Source organism: Haliotis rufescens, unplaced genomic scaffold (assembly GCF_023055435.1).
Source record: "Haliotis rufescens isolate VD_foot unplaced genomic scaffold, xgHalRufe1.0.p SCAF_15, whole genome shotgun sequence".
Taxonomy (NCBI): Eukaryota; Metazoa; Mollusca; class Gastropoda; order Lepetellida; family Haliotidae; genus Haliotis; species Haliotis rufescens.
Window position 1 is genome coordinate 11,039,085 of NW_025963835.1, and position 24,861 is coordinate 11,063,945.

The 24,861-nt window shown below is 43.0% G+C and overlaps 1 protein-coding gene across 1 annotated transcript; it reads right to left on the minus strand.

Moving 5' to 3' along the window:
* Positions 1-1,397: 1,397 nt before the first annotated feature.
* Positions 1,398-16,930, minus strand: LOC125380011 (cell wall protein DAN4-like). Its single transcript, XM_048395978.1, has 4 exons — positions 16,869-16,930; positions 7,751-8,597; positions 2,446-2,625; positions 1,398-2,342 (listed from the first exon to the last, which is right to left on the minus strand). The coding sequence occupies exons 1-4, from the start codon at positions 16,928-16,930 to the stop codon at positions 1,398-1,400; spliced, it is 2,034 nt and encodes a 677-aa protein (XP_048251935.1).
* Between the last annotated feature and the right edge of the window lie 7,931 nt (positions 16,931-24,861).

Sequence of the window (24,861 nt, forward strand, 5' to 3'; positions counted from 1 at the left end):
TTGGAAATATATGTCGAAGCAGGTTTATTCATAGCTAATGTATAGCAGAGAGACTAAGCGACCGACCGCCCATAACAATGTCAACATACCCCGGCCTTACAATTAATGTTAACATACCAGCCTCGCCTGAAGCTTCCCATTCATAAATTGTGTGACCAGTGTCCCGTATTTATGATATATTAGGGAAGATGTGTTGTACATTTGTTATTTTAAAAGGGAGTTATTTCAGAGAGGATATATATGGGTATTCCCCCTCATTAAACCTTTCTTTCGTTGGTGTCTATTAAACGTATCCGGTATTTAATACATTTGAATGATGTAGGAAAGTATGTGCGTGTAGATGTTGTACCTATATCCGAACACGAATGTATGACACCTTTCGATAGATCAATTACGGTTCTAACCACGACACGCAACATGACTATGAGCGTGGTTAGCAGTTCATATTTATAAACACATCGTAAATGACAGATTTCTGATGAATGAACTCGTCCGCACACATGTCTATAGGGTTATGTTCGCCCGAACTGTAAACAGTGACACATTTGATAACAGGGAGGGTGTGTGGAATGCACTCGTCCTTGTAGGGGTAAAATACGCGTTTAAACTCACCATTTAAATGATGACATTACTTTTTTAGATGTATTGGTATCAGTGAGTGAGTGAATTTAGTTGTACGCCACACTCGGCATTATTCCAGCTCTAGGACGGTGGTCTGTCAATAAACGAGCTTGGACCAGACAATCCAGTGATCAACAGCATGTGCAGCGATCTGGCCAACTAGGAACCGATGGCACGTGTCATCCGAGTCGGCGAGACTGACCAACCGATCCCCGCCGTCAGTCGCCGATAAGCATGGGTTACTGAAGGTCGATTCTAAAACCCGGACCTTCACGGGTGTAGTATGACGAAGACTATATACTAATATGCAAAAACTGAGAAAAAAAACCCAAACAATTCATTCGTATCATTTATTGATTCGAGTCAATCGGTTCCATACAAAGCCGTGATATACGAATGGACAATATTATTCACTCTGGAACATTATTTAGTCACTCATATACACATGCTGCTGCTGCTCGAAGGCCCTATTGTTTAAACAGCGAGTCCATGTTTTGAAACACATTTCGCACTGTTGAATGTTTCCTTTCCTACGCTGTTTTAAGGTTGAATGGTTGTCTATAGTCTATGCTTTATCCATTGCTTGTAACGATTTCCGTCCAGGAGGTCCCAGTTTCACAATTCCTCTCACGTAGAAGGAAATTCGGCGTTTCTTATCGTTCAAACGCCTCAGTTTACGAGGTGTTTTCAAAATATGAATCGAACTAGACGCGTGGCGTTGACCTGGCATTCTCTTCTGACTGTTAGACGGATATAGTAGTGATGGGTATTTATGCCTAATCGTTCTGCTCACGATCATCATACTCCTCCTCGTCATCACCGTCGTTATCCTCTGCAACGCTATCAGATTCAGTCTCACTTTCTATTTCCGGCATATCCATCAAAGGCAGGATCTCTTTCATCTTGGGTTTTAGGAGGAGTTTTATTTTATTTTTGAGAACGGATTGTTCCGTGGAAGGATTCATGTCTCCCAGGTTGTATAGCATGTTTTGAAACAGAGGTGCCTCTTTAAAGTACGTGGTATATTCCATCGCATTGTTGAGAGTACTACGCACTAGATCCTCCCATCTCAGTTTCAATCTTCTCTCAATCCATTCTTGCATTCGTCCCTGTCGCTTGTACTGTTTTTTCTGCAGTTTCATCTTGTCATGAAACGTATCGTACAGCTGCTTCCAGATGCGTTGTAAGCCTACATTTTGCCACTCCTCGGCTTCCATATTTGTGAATGTTGACTTCCTACGGCAAGAGGCTAGGTCGTCAAAGTCACTGTCATCGTCATCACTCTCGAGTCTGGCACGCTTTCTCTTAGGTTGAAGGCTATTGGCCGGACACCAGTGTTTGATATGTCGCTGTAGATCGTGCATGTTATCTATCAGCACCCCGCAATCTGCGCAAGCCGTGGCCATAGTCAATGATGTCTCATTACTCGTGTCTGAATCGGTTTCAATTGGAGTGAGCTGATGTTGGGGCAATCTCTCTTCTTGTGTCAGAGGACTATCCAGAGATTCTGTTGTAGTCAACTTCTCCCTATGCAGATCAGGTTCAGACTGTGCTGTTGTTCTCCTGTTTTCCTCATTTATGAGGTTAACATGCAGTCGATCCTTATCTTTGGTGGTAGGTTTAAGATCGATGGTGAGTTGTCCATAGGGTGTTTCAGCAACCTTTTCATACATAGCCATAAAGTGATCCATATGTTCAGTTCGGTTTGATTTGCTGTTTATCTATGGGGGAATGAAACAGGGTGACATAATGCGCGTTCAAAGCAATGTCTCTCGATTCCTTACCTCTCGGAAACAGATTTTGTATCAAGAAAAAGATCAATACATTCTTGTGATGTGAGGTTTGAGTAAACAGCCGCGAAATACGCTTGTCGTGCTTTGCTTCGACCAGGAAATCATCCAGGACCAACACGTTCTGTTGACGAGCATCAAAGTAATCCTCGTCCAAGATATCGTAGGGAATTCCTTTCACAAAGGTCAGCTGAGGCAGCTGCTCACCGAGGTCCTGATATAATGGCTGCCATTGAGTATAACACCAAACGATGCGGGTAGGTTGGGGTTGGATCAGGCCATGCCGGAGTACATGAGAGGTAAACACAGACTTTCCACAACCACTGGGTCCCACAACGAGCGCATTTGAGGGAATCAGGAACTTGAATTTTTCTCGGAGATCAGATATACATGGTAAATGAGGCAGCCACGAGTGTACTTGCGATGGCGGCAGCGGCGGCGGATGTGCTTGTAACGGCGGGTTGGCTTGACGCAGCGGCGGCGGCGGCGGTAGCGGATGGGCTTGCGGCGGCGGCGTTAGCGGGTGGGTTTGTAATGGCGAGTGGACTTGCGGCGGTGGGTGGGCTTGTAACGGCGGCGGCGGTATGCTATGTTTATTTCTCCTGTGTCGTAACATGACATCTCTCCTTGAAAACATTTTTTCAAAGGTCACAGGTGGCAACCCCCATGGTGATCCGATACGGTGTGCGATTAGAGGGTATGAAGCTTTCTTTTATACCCTTGACTCTGTTGATGCTTCAAGGCAGCAAGTGCCCATTCAACCACAGCCTTCACCTCCGACACATGTTGTATTTTCACGGGTTGGGGTGTTGACTTCGATACCTGTTTGGTTGTCATCGTTTTCATTTTAGGTGTTACCTGTCTCTTCTTTGTCTTCAGCGTCGCCTTTTTGGCTGCTTGTGGTTTCTTTCTCTGTTGTGATTTTCTCAACGTAGTCTTCCTAAATATGTCTCTAGGGTCAAGTCTAATCTCTGATGCTTTCTTCATGTTGTTCACGTCCAATCCGTTTGCTTGCGAGAGTAAAACTGTTTGTCGGGCTACACTACTGTAGAGTTTATACTGTCTTACACGTGCAGGGAATCTTGGAAGACACTCTTTTCTTCACAGCACACTTGTGAGTATGTTAGAAAAGCGACCATATTAGTATAAAGTCTTCATCATACTACACCCGTGAAGGTCCGGGTTATAGAATCGACCTTCAGTAACCCATGCTTATCGGCGACTGACGGCGGGGATCGGTTGGTCAGTCTCGCCGACTCGGATGACACACGTGCCATCGGTTCCTAGTTGGCCAGATCGCTGCACATGCTGTTGATCACTGGATTGTCTGGTCCAAGCTCGTTTATTGACAGACCACCGTCCTAGAGCTGGAATAATGCCGAGTGTGGCGTACAACTAAATTCACTCACTCACTGATACTAATACATCTAAAAAAGTAATGTCATCATTTAAATGGTGAGTTTAAACGCGTATTTTACCCCTACAAGGACGAGTGCATTCCACACACCCTCCCTGTTATCAAATGTGTCACTGTTTACAGTTCGGGCGAACATAACCCTATAGACATGTGTGCGGACGAGTTCATTCATCAGAAATCTGTCATTTACGATGTGTTTATAAATATGAACTGCTAACCACGCTCATAGTCATGTTGCGTGTCGTGGTTAGAACCGTAATTGATCTATCGAAAGGTGTCATACATTCGTGTTCGGATATAGGTACAACATCTACACGCACATACTTTCCTACATCATTCAAATGTATTAAATACCGGATACGTTTAATAGACACCAACGAAAGAAAGGTTTAATGAGGGGGAATACCCATATATATCCTCTCTGAAATAACTCCCTTTTAAAATAACAAATGTACAACACATCTTCCCTAATATATCATAAATACGGGACACTGGTCACACAATTTATGAATGGGAAGCTTCAGGCGAGGCTGGTATGTTAACATTAATTGTAAGGCCGGGGTATGTTGACATTGTTATGGGCGGTCGGTCGCTTAGTCTCTCTGCTATACATTAGCTATGAATAAACCTGCTTCGACATATATTTCCAATAAAACATTTTCCTCGTCAAACAATTTTCCATGATAAACTCTGTTCTCTCTTCGAATTAAGGGTGGGTATTGTAAACATTAAAATGTCCTATAGATTGCTTCCATCACTTTCCCAACAAACCTAGCTTGGTGCCGTCACACTGGTACATGTACTTATCAGTTTTCTATCTATTTTCAAAATAGCACGTTCTGAAGTAAAACTGCGCACATCATGTTACACGGTTAAAACTCAAACCGCACGGTTTATTTATCATCGCGTTAAATGGAAAAGCTAGCATTGAAACATCAACTATGCAAGTCGGGACAGACCTGAATAATTCTTTACAAATGGTTCACAATAGTAAGCAGCGCGGGGTGATTCGAAATCCGGCTGCCTTCAGCGTTATAGTCAATGCAGGGTGACGTGACTACCTCGTTGTTGCCCGCTAAACGTAAACTACACTGCTAGCTTGCTGATTGTGTAGTCTTATCTATTTTGTCTATATTTTGTTCTATACAGGTTGTCTAACGTTCATGGTGTACAACGTGTAGACCGTACAAGATGAATTTGATCCAGCTAGACGTACATTTTTTTTCCCCTTACATTACCCGGCGTATATCATGTTGACACAACCCGTCTCTATTGCGGTATGGTCGTACTTTCAACACACACCCTGCATTCATCAAACCAGGTCGCACGCTCTATCGAGCGCGGGTTAAACGACGAGGCCACGTGAGTTGTCAAGCGCGCTCAATTCAAACTGGGCTGACGGGTACGGTCTGTCTATTCAGGGCAGCACGATATACATTTAGCTCTATTCATAACCCTTTACTTTTGTTTTCTTATGAATTCTTTTCTGCCTTATAAACACACACCTTTCATTCCCCACCCTTTCCCGACGCGCTGTTGATGCATGAGTCATCCTATCCGATCACGTGACTTGGATAAACCAATCACCTTCCCTATTTTCACTCAACCTCCCTCAACCAAAGGGGGTTCCTGCGGACTGACACTATACTACTTGGGGTTGGTATTCTCAGGTGATGTCTAATCCTCTCGATGAAGCCACGGGTTTTTTTTAAACACTGGAACCTTGCGTAGTGTCGGACGTACTTATATTGTCAGTATATGTTTTCTGAAACCAAATCTGTAAATGTACAATATACACCCACCACTTGTTTGTAAGTTTTGAGGTCGGCGAATCTGAGCGAAAATCTTTTTGTTGTTGTCATCTTTCGAAACATATATAAGCACATACCATTCGAAAAATAACAACAATGGCGCTAATTAAAGTTACCCCGATCCATCATCACTCTCAAGACAACCCCGTCCCGTCTCGTTTCTCTGCCATGTGCACATCGTGGAAACCATATTCCATATCTGGTATGCTAATTTTATGTCATCGCTGAACATATTCTTTATAAAAGGCGTTATATTCAATTAAATGTGTTGATGGTTTCTACATGCGGTTTATTTTGTAGAACACACAAATGCTATAGTAGTGTACTCTTAGTAAATGTGACAATACTCTTCTATGTTACCAGTTTCAAGGCGATGCACAGGCGTGCTGTGTAGTCCAGTGCCAGAACCAGCAAGTGTGCACTGCCAACCACAACCAATCTTTGGTTTGCGTGGGTGAGTTATTGAGAAATGTACACTCAGGTTAAAGGCAAAATTGAGGCACGTGTGCCTGATCCAAATAAATCGCAGTCGTTTGGGAAAGACTATGTAATTTGTCATTCCATCGAAAGAATAGAATTATCTCGAAGATTCTTGAAAACAATAGTTATGCTTCATATTGTTATAGAAAACGAAATTGTCTGCCACTAAAATTATTGTTGCTAAGTGTATTTAACAAAGAAATATTCTTGCTCATGATTAAAAAATATCGGGTTGTGTAGCTGCAGGTGCAAAAAGTATCTGGTCTCAATACAAAATCCCAGCCCCCGATTATCAAATGGTCGGTCCATTACAGAGGTTGTAAGGCTTAGAGAGAATTCAATTTTTCTGGAGATTGTGTACATAATGGAAGCCTTTAAGAAGCCCCCTCCCCCCCCCCCCCCCCCCCCCCCCATTGGCAATGCTGTGTCAAGTTGAACCTGTATTTAAGGAAATGATTCATATACATGTATAATTAAATATATGTTCATATTTGATTTCAACTTCAAAACGAATTGTTTCTGTCATGACAAAATGATGATACTAAATAACCATCTTCCATATAATTTATACTTTCAGAACCAACGCACATTAAGGAAGTGAAAAAAAGAAAGCTCGAAGGTAAGAACCGTTTTCAGTATCTGCGTATGTTCAGTATGATGAACTATTTCAGTGGATGTTGAAGGGATGATCTGGATGTAGTAGTGGACGAGATTGGTGTTGTAGATTGATATGGATGTGGTAGTGTTAGTGGAAGGGATGGATGTGGTAGATTGATATGGATGTGGTAGTGTTAATGGAAGGGATGGATGTGGTAGATGGATATGGATGTGGTAATGTTAGTGGAAGGGATGGATGTGGTAGATTGATATGGATGTGGTAGTGTTAATGGAAGGGATGGATGTGGTAGATGGATATGGATGTGGTAATGTTAGTGGAAGGGATGGATGTGGTAGATTGATAGGGATGTGGTAGTGTGAGTGGAAGGGATGGTTGTGGTAGTGTTAGTGGAAGGGATGGTTGTAGTAGTGGTAGTGGAAGGGATGGTTGTAGTAGTGTTAGTGGAAGGGATGGATGTAGTAGTGTTAGTGGAAGGGGTGGGTGTGGTAGTAATAGTGGAAGGGATGGATGTAGTAGTGTTAGTGGAAGAGATGGTTGTGGTAGTGTTAGTGGAAGGGATGGTTGTTGTAGTGTAAGTGGAAGGGATGGGTGTGGTAGTGTTAGGGGAAGAGATGGTTGTGGTAGTGTTAGTGGAAGAGATGGTTGTGGTAGTGTTAGTGGAAGGGGTGGTTGTAGTAGTGTTAGGGGAAGGGATGGTTGTGGTAGTGTTAGTGGAAGGGGTGGTTGTGGTAGTGTTAGTGGAAGGAGTGGGTGTAGTAGTGTTAGGGGAAGGGATGGTTGTGGTAGTGTAAGTGGAAGGGGTGGTTGTGGTAGTGTTAGTGGAAGGGGTGGTTGTGGTAGTGTTAGGGGAAGGGATGGTTGTTGTAGTGTTAGTGGAAGAGATGGTTGTTGTAGTGTTAGTGGAAGAGATGGTTGTGGTAGTGTTAGTGGAAGGGGTGGTTGTGGTAGTGTTAGTGGAAGGGATGGTTGTTGTAGTGTTAGTGGAAGGGATGGGTGTGGTAGTGTTAGTGGAAGGGATGGTTGTTGTAGTGTTAGTGGAAGAGATGGTTGTGGTAGTGTTAGTGGAAGGGATGGTTGTGGTAGTGTTAGTGGAAGGGATGGTTGTGGTAGTGTTAGTGGAAGGGGTGGTTGTGGTAGTGTTAGTGGAAGGAGTGGGTGTAGTAGTGTTAGGGGAAGGGATGGTTGTGGTAGTGTAAGTGGAAGGGGTGGTTGTGGTAGTGTTAGTGGAAGGGGTGGGTGTAGTAGTGTTAGGGGAAGGGATGGTTGTTGTAGTGTTAGTGGAAGGGATGGTTGTGGTAGTGTTAGTGGAAGGGATGGTTGTGGTAGTGTTAGTGGAAGGGATGGATGTAGTAGTGTTAGTGGAAGAGATGGTTGTGGTAGTGTTAGTGGAAGGGGTGGTTGTGGTAGTGTAAGTGGAAGGGATGGTTGTTGTAGTGTTAGTGGAAGGGATGGGTGTGGTAGTGTTAGTGGAAGGGATGGTTGTTGTAGTGTTAGTGGAAGAGGTGGTTGTGGTAGTGTTAGTGGAAGGGATGGTTGTGGTAGTGTTTGTGGAAGAGATGGTTGTGGTAGTGTTAGTGGAAGGGATGGTTGTGGTAGTGTTTGTGGAAGAGATGGTTGTGGTAGTGTTAGTGGAAGGGGTGGTTGTGGTAGTGTTAGTGGAAGGGATGGTTGTTGTAGTGTTAGTGGAAGAGATGGTTGTGGTAGTGTTAGTGGAAGGGGTGGTTGTGGGAGTGTTAGTGGAAGGATTGGGTGTAGTAGTGTTAGTGGAAGAGATGGTTGTGGTAGTGTTAGTGGAAGGGATGGTTGTGGTAGTGTTAGTGGAAGGGATGGTTGTGGTAGTGTAAGGAGAAGGGATGGTTCTGGTAGTGTTAGTGGAAGAGATGGTTGTGGTAGTGTTAGTGGAAGGGGTGGGTGTAGTAGTGTTAGTGGAAGAGATGGTTGTTGTACTGTTAGTGGAAGAGATGGTTGTGGTAGTGTTAGTGAAGGGGTGGGTGTAGTAGTGTTAGTGGAAGGGATGGTTGTGGTAGTGTTAGTGGAAGGGGTGGTTGTGGTAGTGTTAGTGGAAGGAGTGGGTGTAGTAGTGTTAGGGGAAGGGATGGTTGTGGTAGTGTAAGTGGAAGGGGTGGTTGTGGTAGTGTTAGTGGAAGGGGTGGGTGTAGTAGTGTTAGGGGAAGGGATGGTTGTTGTAGTGTTAGTGGAAGAGATGGTTGTTGTAGTGTTAGTGGAAGAGATGGTTGTGGTAGTGTTAGTGGAAGGGGTGGTTGTGGTAGTGTTAGTGGAAGGGATGGTTGTTGTAGTGTTAGTGGAAGGGATGGGTGTGGTAGTGTTAGTGGAAGGGATGGTTGTTGTAGTGTTAGTGGAAGAGATGGTTGTGGTAGTGTTAGTGGAAGGGATGGTTGTGGTAGTGTTAGTGGAAGAGATGGTTGTGGTAGTGTTAGTGGAAGGGGTGGTTGTGGTAATGTTAGTGGAAGGAGTGGGTGTAGTAGTGTTAGGGGAAGGGATGGTTGTGGTAGTGTAAGTTGAAGGGGTGGTTGTGGTAGTGTTAGTGGAAGGGGTGGGTGTAGTAGTGTTAGGGGAAGGGATGGTTGTTGTAGTGTTAGTGGAAGAGATGGTTGTTGTAGTGTTAGTGGAAGAGATGGTTGTGGTAGTGTTAGTGGAAGGGATGGTTGTGGTAGTGTTAGTGGAAGGGATGGTTGTTGTAGTGTTAGTGGAAGGGATGGGTGTGGTAGTGTTAGTGGAAGGGATGGTTGTTGTAGTGTTAGTGGAAGAGATGGTTGTGGTAGTGTTAGTGGAAGGGATGGTTGTGGTAGTGTTTGTGGAAGAGATGGTTGTGGTAGTGTTAGTGGAAGGGGTGGTTGTGGTAGTGTTAGTGGAAGGAATGGTTGTTGTAGTGTTAGTGGAAGAGATGGTTGTGGTAGTGTAAGTGGAAGGGGTGGTTGTGGTAGTGTTAGTGGAAGGAGTGGGTGTAGTAGTGTTAGGGGAAGGGATGGTTGTGGTAGTGTTAGTGGAAGGGGTGGTTGTGGTAGTGTTAGTGGAAGGGGTGGGTGTAGTAGTGTTAGTGGAAGGGATGGTTGTGGTAGTGTTAGTGGAAGAGATGGTTGTGGTAGTGTTAGTGGAAGGGGTGGGTGTAGTAGTGTTAGTGGAAGAGATGGTTGTGGTAGTGTTAGTGGAAGGGATGGTTGTTGTAGTGTTAGTGGAAGAGATGGTTGTGGTAGTGTTAGTGGAAGGGATGGATGTTGTAGTGTTAGTGGAAGGGATGGTTGTGGTAGTGTTAGTGGAAGGGATGGATGTAGTAGTGTTAGTGGAAGAGATGGTTGTGGTAGTGTTAGTGGAAGGGGTGGGTGTGGTAGTGTTAGTGGAAGGGGTGGGTGTGGTAGTGTTAGTGGAAGGGGTGGGTGTGGTAGTGTTAGTGGAAGGGGTGGTTGTGGTAGTGTTAGTGGAAGGAGTGGGTGTAGTAGTGTTAGTGGAAGAGATGGTTGTGGTAGTGTTAGTGGAAGAGATGGTTGTGGTTGTGTTAGTGGAAGGGATTGATGTTGTAGTGTTAGTGGAAGGGGTGGGTGTAGTAGTGTTAGTGGAAGGGGTGGGTGTGGTAGTGTTAGTGGAAGGGGTGGTTGTGGTAGTGTTAGTGGAAGGGATGGTTGTGGTAGTGTTAGTGGAAGGGGTGGTTGTGGTAGTGTTAGTGGAAGGAATGGTTGTTGTAGTGTTAGTGGAAGAGATGGTTGTGGTAGTGTAAGTGGAAGGGGTGGTTGTGGTAGTGTTAGTGGAAGGAGTGGGTGTAGTAGTGTTAGGGGAAGGGATGGTTGTGGTAGTGTTAGTGGAAGGGGTGGTTGTGGTAGTGTTAGTGGAAGGGGTGGGTGTAGTAGTGTTAGTGGAAGGGATGGTTGTGGTAGTGTTAGTGGAAGAGATGGTTGTGGTAGTGTTAGTGGAAGGGGTGGGTGTAGTAGTGTTAGTGGAAGAGATGGTTGTGGTAGTGTTAGTGGAAGGGATGGTTGTTGTAGTGTTAGTGGAAGAGATGGTTGTGGTAGTGTTAGTGGAAGGGATGGATGTTGTAGTGTTAGTGGAAGGGATGGTTGTGGTAGTGTTAGTGGAAGGGATGGATGTAGTAGTGTTAGTGGAAGAGATGGTTGTGGTAGTGTTAGTGGAAGGGGTGGGTGTGGTAGTGTTAGTGGAAGGGGTGGGTGTGGTAGTGTTAGTGGAAGGGGTGGGTGTGGTAGTGTTAGTGGAAGGGGTGGTTGTGGTAGTGTTAGTGGAAGGAGTGGGTGTAGTAGTGTTAGTGGAAGAGATGGTTGTGGTAGTGTTAGTGGAAGAGATGGTTGTGGTAGTGTTAGTGGAAGGGATTGATGTTGTAGTGTTAGTGGAAGGGGTGGGTGTAGTAGTGTTAGTGGAAGGGGTGGGTGTGGTAGTGTTAGTGGAAGGGGTGGTTGTGGTAGTGTTAGTGGAAGGGATGGTTGTGGTAGTGTTAGTGGAAGAGATGGTTGTGGTAGTGTTAGTGGAAGGGATGGTTGTGGTAGTGTTAGTGGAAGGGATGGATGTTGTAGTGTTAGTGGAAGGGATGGGTGTGGTAGTGTTAGTGGAAGAGATGGTTGTGGTAGTGTTAGTGGAAGGGGTGGTTGTGGTAGTGTTAGTGGAAGGGATGGATGTAGTAGTGTTAGTGGAAGAGATGGTTGTGGTAGTGTTAGTGGAAGGGATGGATGTAGTAGTGTTAGTGGAAGAGATGGTTGTGGTAGTGTTAGTGGTAGGGGTGGGTGTGGTAGTGTTAGTGGAAGGGGTGGGTGTGGTAGTGTTAGTGGAAAGGATTGATGTAGCAGTGTTAGTGGACGGGATGGATAACCAACTTCCATATAATGTATGCTTTCAGAACCAACGCACATTAAGGAAGAGAAAAAAAGAAAGCTCGAACGTAAGTACCGTTTTCAGTATGTTTTGCGTATATTCGGTATGATGAAATATTTCAGTGGATGTTGAAGTGATGGTCTGAATGTGGTAGTGGACGAGATGGGTGTTGTAGATGGATATGGATGTGACAGTGTTAGTGGAAGGGATGGATGTTGTAGATGGATATGGATGTGGTAGTGGTAGTGGAAGGGATGATATGGATGTGGTAGTGGACGGGATGGATGTGGTAGATTGATGTGGATGTGGCAGTTTTAGTGGATGGGATGGATGTGGTAGATGGTTATGGATGTGGTAGTGGCAGTGGGCGGGATGGATGTGGTAGATTGACATGGATGTGCCAGTGTTAGTGAAAGGGGTGATCTGGATGTGGGAGTGGACGGGAAGAATGTGGTATGTGGATGTGGCAGTTTTAGTGGAAGGGATGGATGTGGTAGATTGATGTGGATGTGGCAGTGATAGTGGACGGGGTGAATGAGGTAGATGGATATGGATGTGGTAGTGGTAGTCGAGGGGATGGACGTGGTAGATTGATATGGATGTGGTGAGGTGAGGTGAAATTTGGTTTAACGTCGCGTCCAAGATTATTGCACTTATATAGCGACGTACATGCACGTGTGTGTGTGTGGCTGCTTGTACTAGACAGGACTGATACCGATTTATAGTGCGAGCACACTGAGATACCATGCCGCAGTTTAACATGAATACCCCACTCAGACACAGTATACTGACTCCGAGCCGACCAGCCCTTGTTTTAGCCCCTTAATGCCGAGCGCCAGACAGGGTAACAACAAGTACAATCTTTTAACGTCTTTTTGTATGACGCGGCCCGGGATCGAACCCCGGACCTTCCGCTCTCCGGGCGGACGCTCTGCCACAAGACCACGGAGGCGGTCGATATGGATGTGCTAGTGGATGTAATACCCCATGAATACCCCACTCAGACACAGTATACTGACTCCGAGCCGACCAGCCCTTGTTTTAGCCCCTTAATGCCGAGCGCCAGACAGGGTAACAACAAGTACAATCTTTTAACGTCTTTTTGTATGACGCGGCCCGGGATCGAACCCCGGACCTTCCGCTCTCCGGGCGGACGCTCTGCCACAAGACCACGGAGGCGGTCGATATGGATGTGCTAGTGGACGGAATGGATGCGGTAGATGGATGTGGCAGTGATAGTGGATGGGATGGATGCGGTAGATTGATGTGGTAGTGTTAGTGGAAGGGATGGATGTGGTAGACGGATATGGATGTGGAAGTGTTAGTGGAAGAGGTGGTCTGGATGTGGTTATGGACGGGATGGATGTGGTAGATTGATGTGGATGTGGTAGTGTTAGTGGATGGGATGGATGTTGTAGATGGATATGGATGTGGTAGTGGAAGGGATGGATGTTGTAGATGGATATGGATGTGGTAGTGGTAGTGGAAGAGGTGATCTGGATGTGGTAGAGGACGGGATGGATGTGGTAGATGGATGTGGCAGTGATAGTGGATGGGATGGATGCGGTAGATTGATGTGGTAGTGTTAGTGGAAGGGATGGATGTGGTAGACGGATATGGATGTGGAAGTGTTAGTGGAAGAGGTGGTCTGGATGTGGTTATGGACGGGATGGATGTGGTAGATTGATGTGGATGTGGTAGTGTTAGTGGATGGGATGGATGTTGTAGATGGATATGGATGTGGTAGTGGAAGGGATGGATGTTGTAGATGGATATGGATGTGGTAGTGGTAGTGGAAGAGGTAATCTGGATGTGGTAGAGGACGGGATGGATGTGGTAGATGGATATGGATGTGGTTATGTTAGTGGACGGGATGGATGTGGAAGATGGGTATGGTAGTGGTAGTGGAAGGGATGGATGTGGTAGGCGGATATGGATGTGGAAGTGTTAGTGGAAGAGGTGGTCTGGATGTGGTTATGGACGGGATGGATGTGGTAGATTGATGTGGATGTGGTAGTGTAAGTAGATGGGATGGATGTTGTAGATGGATATGGATGTGGTAGTGGAAGGGATGGATGTTGTAGATGGATATGGATGTGGTAGTGGTAGTGGAAGAGGTGATCTGGATGTGGTAGAGGACGGGATGGATGTGGTAGATGGATATGGATGTGGTAATGTTAGTGGACGGGATGGATGTGGAAGATGGGTATGGTAGTGGTAGTGGAAGGGATGGATGTTGTAGATTGATGTGGATGTGGCAGTGTTAGTGGAAGGGGTGATTGTGGTGGAGGTGAAGATTGAAGTTATGGAAGAATGCATGCTGATGGTGACCTGGTATCGTTGCTTTAATCACGTGGACATTAAACACATTGGCAACAATTTGTGCAGTCTGGCCGGCCTGCAGTCTTCTAAAGCGTGGCTGCTCTGATTCTTCGTAACTCTTGGCATGGCGCCTGTATCGATACAAGAATGTTAGATCCCGGTATTCAGAAATGGCTCAAGAGAACGCAAGTGAATTTTGATTTTCATGGAAAGCATTCGGGGCTTTATATCAAGGTCGTTTGTTAAGCTGCGGCATTTTTGGGCCATTGACATTAACTTTGGCTACAGACGAATATCAAAACAAACCAAGATATATCGGTTCAGTACATTATAGCTATATTAGGAATTGAGAATATCATTTATGTCTGGTAAGCATAACAAAATTACACAGACCTGTTTATCAGTATGGCTGATGGGTATTTACGCTGCTTTTAGCAATATCATATTAGGTTGGAGTGGGGATTGACATACGAAATATCTGCTAAAAGCAGAAAGCTTTGTACGATTGTATATCATAAGCATGTCCGTGAATCCCTTGGGCACGCCAGAAACCTAGGATTGTTTGTTTGAATCCCGGTTCGCCCCGATTATGTTTCTAGGTTGGTCGGCACCATGGAATAAGAAAAGACAACGTGCTGTGATGACCCTTTGTGCTTAATTCAGTAAAAGCACATTTGAAAGTAACAGAAAGCCTGAATACCTTTAGGCAATGTGTAAACAATTTCGATATTGACTTACCAAATATGGCTTTATTATTAATATTAAACACCAAAGCAAGAGAACAGAAAAAAAATGTAATTTGCGCTGTTTTACACTACCTCGATCTTGGAAAAGAAGAAATCTCGATGCTGAGCAACTGAGACTGGTCATTACTCTAATGAAAATGCTCATTCTTTTTCTTTATTTACATGTATTTGGTTAAAGAGATGATAAAGTTGTCTTAAGGACACCCACATGGGTGTATTTTTTTAAGTTTGATACGTGTACGTTTTCCTCAAACAATGCTATCACACTGGTGATACTATTTTTGCCTAAAGGTCATGCTCAGTTGCATTTACAACAGAATGTTAGTGTTGTACCCCTCCTTGGGTTTAAGCGGACACGTAATGAAAAACTTTTTCCGACAAAAAACACGACAAAGCCCTTTCCATATCCATAAGATCTCTGTCAAAAACAGAGTCGATCGTACGATTCTGACTATATCATGTGCAAGCATTTAAGAATTACTATCAAATAGTGATGATACCACGTGTAAAAAGTCGAGTGTATCCTGCCCCACTGTTGGAACCATCACAAACACATGCAAAGTCAAATCAATTGTTCACCTGAAAAAGCACGAGAACATATGGTACAAGTGAAAATATGGAATTTCATCGGACATAATTTTTGTCACCGATGAAAACGTTTTGAAAGCTTTACTGAGGCCTCGAACGTTATTAGCTTGATCAACCAACTTCTGAGCAAGAGTTGGTACAAAGAGTATGCTCCATTGCTCCTTAAAAGTTGTGAAATGAAGACACCAATTGCAAGGGCTGGGGCTGCAGGAATATTGCTTGACATAAAGAGAAAGTTGACTATTGGAAAGTTGAAGCCATCCGTCTTGTCATGCAGCTTTGTGAAGAGTGTTTTGTCACTCTGAATGAATATTTATGTAAAGATCCACATAGGTGTCACTTGTCTCATTGGAAGGGAATTGGCTAATTGATGGTTATATCTATATATAACTATATCAGATCATCGATAAACCTGAAGCTTAAGTTAAACTTCTTGGCCAAATGACCTTGCTTTCAACAGATCAGCAAGAAGAGGAGCGCAATTGGTGTCCATGGGGATACCTACTTCTTGCCTAAATGTCTTATCCCCAGGTTATACATAGATGTTATCAATGAGTCCAGAATTTCGCATGTTGATTTCTCGGTTAACTTCAGATGGCGTTTGCATTGATTTTTGACAAATTGACTTGAACCTCTGGAGATCTACTTCTATGGTAACCACGTTTGTAACAAAATCTCCATTGAAACCGAATACATTTTTCCTTAAGTTTGCCATGTGGGATAGTGGTGTACAAAGTTGAAAAATCAAAGTAAAAAAATCAAGTCAAAAGTTAATAGTAGTGATGCATGGTTTTGGCATATTTCTTCCTCACTTAACATATTGGCCTCATATGTGGCTTTATTTGATAGGTCACTTCTACCAAGCTCTTTGATCAAACATTAATGTAGTATTGCTTACATATACAGAAAGAAAAAAGTTAAGGACACCCCTATTTCTGAACCATGACAAATGGCAAAGATCATGGCATTGGATGACTGACCACAGGAGCTGGGCGATACCAATGTAATCGGATAGAACAAACATTTGACAACAAATAAAGAAGATATTGGTTAGTTGTGATTGAAATTTACTGACAAAAACATCATGGTAACACAGGTACTGTTTTTGTACCTTAGACAATACTTCAAAAAGTATGGAGCTGCAGGATTAAGAAAACGAGTTATGTTTGATGTTTCATGTGAAGATGTTCCTTAAAGTCTCTACTTGACATGACACGTGAAACAAGTCTAACCGCCACGTGCCCGGGTGACGCATTCCACCCTACATCTCATGCCTCCAGTCAGACGTTGGATCTGTTTATGGGTCAACAACGAAACCACTCCTGATGCAATGCTGCTTCCAAATGGTGTAAATCATGTACAGGAGGATCTCGTGCCTGTATGCGCCGCCCCTGAGTATCCAAAACATGTTCAAGGGGCTTAATGCTGGCCAAGGTAGAGTCGTTATTTCATTGGCCCTCATGTAATCCACACTGAGGCCTGTCATTGTCATCCATGTACTGAGGTCGAGTAGCAAGAGGGTGGTTGAGGGACGACGACTGGCCCGAAAACGTCCCGGATGTACTGAGCCTCTGTTAAGTTACCCCTTATGGCAACCAAATCTAACCTGCAATCATGAGAGATACACCCCCACACCATTACCTGTTTAATGTTCCTGGGGGCGTAGGCCGTGTTCCGGCGCCTCCTAAATCTCGTTCTTCCATCAGTGACGTGGAGCAGAAAGCGACTTTCGTCTGACCGATGGATCCGTCTCCAAGTTCTCAGATTCCAGTTCTGTCGCGCAAAACACCATGCTAAACGAGCAGATTTGTGGTGGTCTTTCAACAAGGGACGCTTAATGACTCGTCTGGCCCTCAGTCCTGCTGCTTTCAGTCGGTTCCTGACGGTTCTGGTGCTGAAACGACGATTGGGCAACCACAGCTGTTTTAGAAAAGTACTTGTTAAAAAGGGTTCTCGGATATGAGACGAAGAAGGTCCCTGTCTTCGCGATGTGTCGTCACAGGAGGTCTTCCGGATCTAGGACGGTCCTGTACATCACCGGTCTGAGCATGTTTCTCGTCTAAATGGCTTATGACAGTGTGATGATACCCCAAATTCCGACCAATGGCATTACAAGACATTCCTGCATTATGCATGCCGATTATTTGCCATGTTGTGGCGTTTCGTGCCATGGTCACACAATGTCATGGAATAACTGTTTAAAACCGAACTTAAGTAAGCAATTTTAACTTTTGAATATACTGCTTTTAGATATCCTCGAGGGTAGCATGTTGCACGTGCATACCATGCATGGCACGTGAGCTTTCGTCATGCATGAGTGATTACATCATCACGAGAAAACATAGTTCTTCCCGTAATAATATATTTCATGACTGTTACAAATATTGGGACCCAACAATAATGAAATATATCAGGTTGTGCTTTTTCTTTGTGTATACAATGGTTATGTTATTTGAGGCCTTGCAAGTGGGAACAACTACACATGTTTCATGTAGGACAGCCAGAGTTTTGATGACAGCTGGTTGGAACCGAATGGGTTTGTTCAATTTCTCTTTCCTCTTTTTCCGATGGTGCATTCTACCAATGACAACATCACGCTCTGACAAAACCCACTCTGAAGGAGAATGACATGCAGTGCGGAGTTCAACCTCACTATACTTAAACACAACCTCATTTCATTTGACATTTACTCTTTAAATCACCATTGGCTTTCATAAGCAGATGCTACTTTTCTGCTATAACTGATAATTGTGATTACATCTATGTTCCTGTTACGTTTCTAGGTCCATATATCAGGTTTGCCGAGTACAACAGCAGTACATGTAAAGTACAGAAAGACAGTGTGGCCATCACCAACCACAGTCGCCAAAACAGCAGCTGCCTGGTGTACAGCGTTGGAGATTTCAATACAGACGGTTGTTATTATTGGACCGTGTCCATAACGTTACCACGAAAAGCTCGGGAAGGTGTGTTATCTCATCTGAAGTTGGGACAACTGAAAAGCGATGTCGAAAGCGGCTTCACTTTCCTGTTTGAAAGAATATGTCAAAATGGCACAGTTTGTAAAAGCAATGGTAACGGGATTAATGTTACCATGTTTAAGTATCTCACTACTGACACGATACAATGTACATACATAGTACCTTTGGACAGGGTTCAACTTGGACTTTGCTTCGATCTGGAAAGAAAAAGCTTTGTTGTGGTCAGCCCTTCCAAGGATATGATCCTTGGATCTGCGCAGGTACCATCATCAGTTAACATGCGCTTCAAAGTGGAATTCTCTGCAACTTCTGAGGCATCGTGTAAGCTTCTGTCAGGGGTGAGTGGGTTGAATGAGCCACCATCGTCACTGTTGGAAGCTTTGCATCTGTAAGGATGTCTTTTTCGACTATTTACATGACGTTGTGTAGGTATTCCAAGTCACAGGCAGTGATGAAGAGTCAAATCATTAGTTCACATGAACAGTTTCCTGTATGACTGTATCTCCTGTACTTTGAAATGGAATACACTGATTTTATATTATTTTTTGTCTTGTTTTGAAGACTTCTTTTTTCTTATCATTATTGAACTTCGTATTAAATACGTTGTATATTCATTGCATTTGTGTGTTGCATTACAATCACATTCCCTCCAAGGAAAGACTAACTCCATTATTGGGTTGTTAATAAGCAAATAAACATCATGTATCCCTCTCGAGTTTGCTTGTAGATTGAACCAAGAAGATAACTATTTGTCTTGTTTTGTGGTTATGACAGAAAATGTTTGTTTGTTTGTTGTTTAACGCCGCACTCAGCAAAATTTCAGCTATATGACAGCGGTCTGTAAATAATCGAGTCTGGACCAGACAATCCAGTGATTGACATCGATCCACGCAATTAGTTGAGTGAGTGAGTTTGATTTTACGCCGCTTTTAGCAATATTCCAGCAATATCCCGGCAGGGGACACCAGAAATGGGCTTAAAACATTGTACTCATGTCGGGAATCGAACATGGGTTTTCAGCGTAACGAGCGAACGCTTTAATCACTAGGCTACCCGACCAGCCCCGCAATTGGGATACGATGACATGCATCAACCAAGTCAGCGAGCCTGACCACCCGATTCCATTAGTCGCCTCTAAAGACAACCATAGTCGCCTTTCAGAGCAAGCATGGGTTGCTGAAAAACTGTTCTACGCCGGATCTTCACAGGTCAGAAAATAAATATGTAGATATCTCGTCAATGTCTAGAGTAGGAGACACATAATAATACCTTTGGGCGGTGGCGATGTCAATGCTCACACAGGTACTTACCCGAACTATGTTGAAATTAAGGAAAATAATTTACAGATGTTAACTTCTTAATCATTCACCCAATGAAGGAGTAAGCATATATTCCGAAACGTTGTGTTCCTCATAATAAAGAAGTTGACATCCATAAATTCTCTTCCTTATGTGTATCACTTCTAAATGCCTTTCAAAGACTTATGTTGAGATTATTGAACACAACCTCATTGGCTTGGTAGAAGTGGTTCTGATTCAGATGTTGGTGATTTTAAGTATTTAGAGCACACTGGCACAAGTGTCATATGTCATATGTTCACCACAACTCTACAGACATTGTACTGTTTTACTATTACCACAGGTGCTGACTCATCACTCGTACCCCATGGACTGCATATTCCAATCAAAATCGCGTAATGAAATCGACATTCGGTTCGTAAAGAACATGGCGCCTCCCGTGAAGTGTTATAAGTGTTATAAAATATGAATGTTTTAAAATTGGTAGATTAAATTAGTAACAGAGATTGTTAGTGGCGGTATCCTTGGTTAAGGTACTGTAAAATTATTGTTCCCCTGAGAGGGTATGTAAGTTCCACATCATTCAAAGTAAATTTAGGCCTACCACGATTTTAATCCTAGTATATTTGTTGGTTTTAATTGATGGCATACATTGCACAAAGTCGCCAGGGATGATGTAAATCCTGCTTGGGTCTATGCAGGTAGCAAAGGTACTATAAGTCCCCATGGTCCCTAGTATGGTGATCTACCTTCGATTGCTGGCGATCTATAGCCCGTTTTACAATGTATTGTTCTGTTTAGAGATAGCTTTTAATGGCCACATACTAGTTTTTTAATGGCCACATACTAGTTTTAAAAATAGATATCTGTGATAAGTCTAGTATTTTTACTGTCCTATGCGTACCATTGAAAGACAATTACAGTTGTCTTAATAACACTCATAAATGGTGAGAATTGAGAATGGCTTCAAGTTGTCAATTGTATACTTTTCTGTCGGAAATATAAACTCCATAAAGAGCCAAAGCTCTTTTTAGATGGCTCTCCAATTAAGATTGTAAAAGAAGCCAAATTTTATAAAATCTGACACTAATCAACTAGTATATCAACAGGAATATTTACAATTAAGAAATATATACGACACTCACCATTCAATCTTTACTCATGGGTCCAAGGATGGCGGCAAAGTAGCAAGTGTCACTAGTACTGTCGTTGGATCAAAATGTATATCATCTAGAACACCGGACAATAGCTCTATTTTCACTGCTGAGGCCAATGCTATCCTTACAGCATTGATATACAATCAACGATAGTCTGCACGTAAACAATTTATCATCTTTTCTGATTCGCTATCTTGTCTTCAGGCCCTAAATAATGTATCGTCGACTCATCCAATTATTTTAGAACTTTACAATGGTCTTTCAACTGGCCACTGCGACATCGTCTTTTGTTGGTTTCTCAGTCTTATGGGCATAGCAAAAGCAGCACGCACTAAATATGCGACACCACTTCTTATCCCATACAGTGATAACAAACCTGTGATTCGATGTTATATCCGAGATCTGATGCAAAAGAAGTGGGACACCCAAGCAGGTATGAATAGGTTACATGAAATATAACCAAATATCGGTTACACCTACTTGGGTTCTCAATCCAGATTTGAAGAGTGTGAGTGAGTGATTGGGTTTAACGCCGCTTTTAACAGTATTCCAATTATATCGCGGCGTGTCAGCTTAATTTGGGAGGAAAGACCGAAGTGATGCAGGTCTCAGACGTTTACCACTTCGGTGAAACCCAAGAGCACGGGTATGGTGCTGACAAACATAGAAACATAATCGGGGCGAACCGGGATTCGAACCCACAATCATAGGTTTCTGGCGTGCCCAAGGGACGCAACTCTGCACAGCGAATCGCGGCGCCTTAGACGACTGGGCCACCCGTGCCCCCTCCAGATTTGAAGAAGTCATTTTACGATTATGTCGTATTGGACATAGTAGATATACTCATGAATATTTATTAAAAGGTGAGGATCCTCCGTTTTGTATCCCTTGTGATGAAAGAATCACAGCCAAGCATGTCCTGCTTGAGTGTTGATTTTCCCATTACAAGGGATCAATATTTGAGTGTCAAAATAGTTAAGGACCTTTTTAGCAATGTCAATTCACGTTTAATCATTCACTTTTAAGAAGATATGGAACCAATTCACAAATTTTGATTTAAAAAGTTCTGTATTGTATGAATCGGTTGTGTATGATTAGTAACTCAGATTTATCATGGCTATGCCTTCGACAGGGGTTGAAGTAGCGTAAAATTATTGTTCCCCTGAGAGGGTGTGTAAGGCCACCTCTTTCAAAGTATATTTATATCTACCTCTATTTTAACTGGAGAATATTTGTTCACTTTTAATCTCTGGCTCAACTTGCAACAATCGCCAGTAACGGGGAAAGGTGTGTATCCTGCTGGGGAACGATGCAGGTAGCAGAGGTACAGCAAGCCCCTTTGATCCCTAGTATGGTGACCTTAACCTTGTTGCTGGCGATCTTTTGCCCCATTTTTATATCGCGTCGTACCCCAATAATCAGATATTTTTAATGTTCTACAACTTGTTTTAAGACAATCTGTGATATATTGCTAGTTATTATACTGTCCTTCGTCAACGGTTTTATAACTTGTTCAAGTCACACTATGGCTGAAATATTGCCGACGTAACTTTAAATTAAACTCACTCACTCAATGTTTCTTGTTTGATGTGTTGGAAATTTGATAGGGAGTCGGAAATGTTTGATTTGAATATGTTTTGCTTTGTTACAGTTGTAATACTTCGGAGTGTTTAGAATTTATAAATTTCCATTTGAAACTGTGCACACACAAAAGACCAGGTTGTCAACTAGTGTCTTTTGCTATTCAGGGACTTTTATAATTTATATATTTTCTGTTTCCATGGCAGCAAGTTTCATTTTGATTCGGTTCATATTGTTGTGTACCTGAGATAGAAATACAAAGTTCCGAATCCTAACTGGCCTTAGAGTTAACGGATAGATGATTTGTTCTTTCGAATTAGTTGGGACCGGGGGATTTGTCATCTTCTGATGACTCTTGTTAGGTAAGCGAGTACCCGGCATACACATTGAACGTAAACAATATTTAAAAGAAGTTCTCATCATTGCAATGATACTAGTATGTACAGGGAATCTGCCACATTGACCCAATACAACGCTTCTACCCAGGGTAGAATGTGTCCCCAGCTCCCCATTGCTGGCCGTCAGAGGAGGAAGGGATGCTGGTGGTTGAGGGCACTGGTTCAAGGTACATGGTTCCTTTGCCCAACACACTGCTTTGACCATGACTTCACCTAGGGTATTAAAAGGTTACGCCATGTCCTGTGTAGGAACCACGTTCATATTGAAAATATTTCAATTTATTTGAATGTTGGGTATGCATGTAATTAATGGAAATACTATGATATAAATTTGCCCAGAGACATTAGAAAACAGTCTGTTTCTATCGACCTCAGAGTTCTGTCTCCAATTTCTTGTCATGGGCCGAACCAGCCTAGCATTTTATTTGGTAGACAAATATAGCTATTTATGTTGTTTCTTCTGTAGTATACCACTTATGTATCCCTAAGAGATCCGTTGCAGTAAAACATCGCTCTTTGTGGCACTACATTGTGGGTGGAGACAGAGGTGCTGAATAAATTACTTTCATCATGGCTCACAATCATTCTGGTTCGACCCGCAATGAAAAGAAGAGACGTCTCGAAGCTCAGATGTTGTCATCTGATGATGATGTCTCTTTTCCACCAAATTCATATTCTGATACTGTTTCTAGTGGTTGAAAAAAGAAATGAACTTTAAAAATACATCCGTGTGCCATATGTAAAGCCATTGAAGGTATGTGTTGTGAAGAATATTTCACGGCTTCTGGGCGACTCTCTTTTGGTGGAGTGTGCACGGAGATATCCAGCTATCTATCGTTTGATATGTACTACATTTGCAAACACTGAAGTTGTTGTGTCTGTGCACAGTATGTTCAACTCAACTCTCATCCGCGACAGAGCCCGTTGTCTAGCAGAAATGTCAGAAGAAGAAATTCTTGATGAAAGGAAAACATGTCACTTCTTTGAAACGTTTCACAAGAAAACATGGAGAAAACATTTTCCCAATAAACACTTATTTGATCACCCTTTCTCTTTCGACCATATCCCAATCTATTAAAGTCAAGCTATTTTAACATCGGAGTGGAGGTGTATGTCCCCTATCCACTCCGGTGTTACAAGTGTCAGGAGTTTGGGCACGATTCCAAATCATGCGATCGTCCGACTATTTGCCTCGGTTGTGGTGGCATTAATGACGGCTCGGATTATACAGCAAACCTCAACTGTGCAAATGCTATGGGCCAACATGTAGCGTCTTCCAAATCCTGCTCTTTTTTGAAACAAGAAAAGGATATATTGACAGTCAAATGTCAAAACAACATTTCTTTCAACGATGTTAAAAAGCTCGTTGCCAGCCGGTCACCTCCATCTACACAAACGTATGCTTCTGCTGCCTCTCGCCCTTCTACCACTAGATCTATAGAATGTCAGCCTGACACATATCTATGACTACAACATGTGACAGACAAAGCATTCAGACAGTCAACTATGTACATTTCTTCAGCTTCTCAGATTGTGACTCAGGCTATGACCCCATATATGGCCCCATCTATATCAGCTCCTGAAATACCAGCTACTGTCAAACCATCAACTGAAATGTCCAAGAAACAAAAGAAAAAACAAAACAGGAAAATTACAACTAAGATCCCTTATTCTTACTGAAACATATGTAGATGCAGTTCATTCTATTACTTTCCCCCTACTTCATGTCTTCAGTGGATTGAACTTCAAAAACTATACGACCAGCTCCCTAAGATCTGTATCGTCATGGCTGATCTAAATAGGCAAATCCTTTCTGGGGAAGTTCAATTATTAATCAAAAGGGTAAACTGATTGAGGATTTTACTTCTGGTAATGACCTATGCATCTTTAGTGATGAGTCAGACACTTACTTACACCCTGCGTCTGGTACATGTTCATCAGTAGATCTGTTTCTGACGGATTCAGATTTGTTCACTTGGGTCAGTCCACGATGGCCTTAGTGGAAGTGATCATTTCCCTAACCAGCTTAAACACATTAATCTCACTGACGACCCATCTTCACCTCGATGGAATATTATGAAGGCTTATTAGGTTTTATTGCATCATTAGCAAAGACAAATTACAACCTGAATCTTTTCAGAATGTTATTGACCCAATGAGTTGTTTTCAGAGAAACGGAATGAAATTGCCGATGAAACAATTCCTAAGTCCTCTGTCAA

What these genes read in the sequence shown, in the direction of transcription:
- LOC125380011 (XM_048395978.1), bottom strand. Translation starts at nt 16,930, where the DNA reads ATGGAAGAACGAGATTTAGGAGGCGCCGGAACACGGCCTACGCCCCCA. An exon ending in CCCCCAGGAACATTAAACAG is followed by an intron (nt 8,598 to 16,868) that starts GTAATGGTGTGG and finishes TAACACTACCAG; the next exon opens with AACCATCCCTTCTCCTTACA. An exon ending in AAACCTCACATCACAAGAAT is followed by an intron (nt 2,343 to 2,445) that starts GTATTGATCTTT and finishes ATTCCCCCATAG; the next exon opens with ATAAACAGCAAATCAAACCG.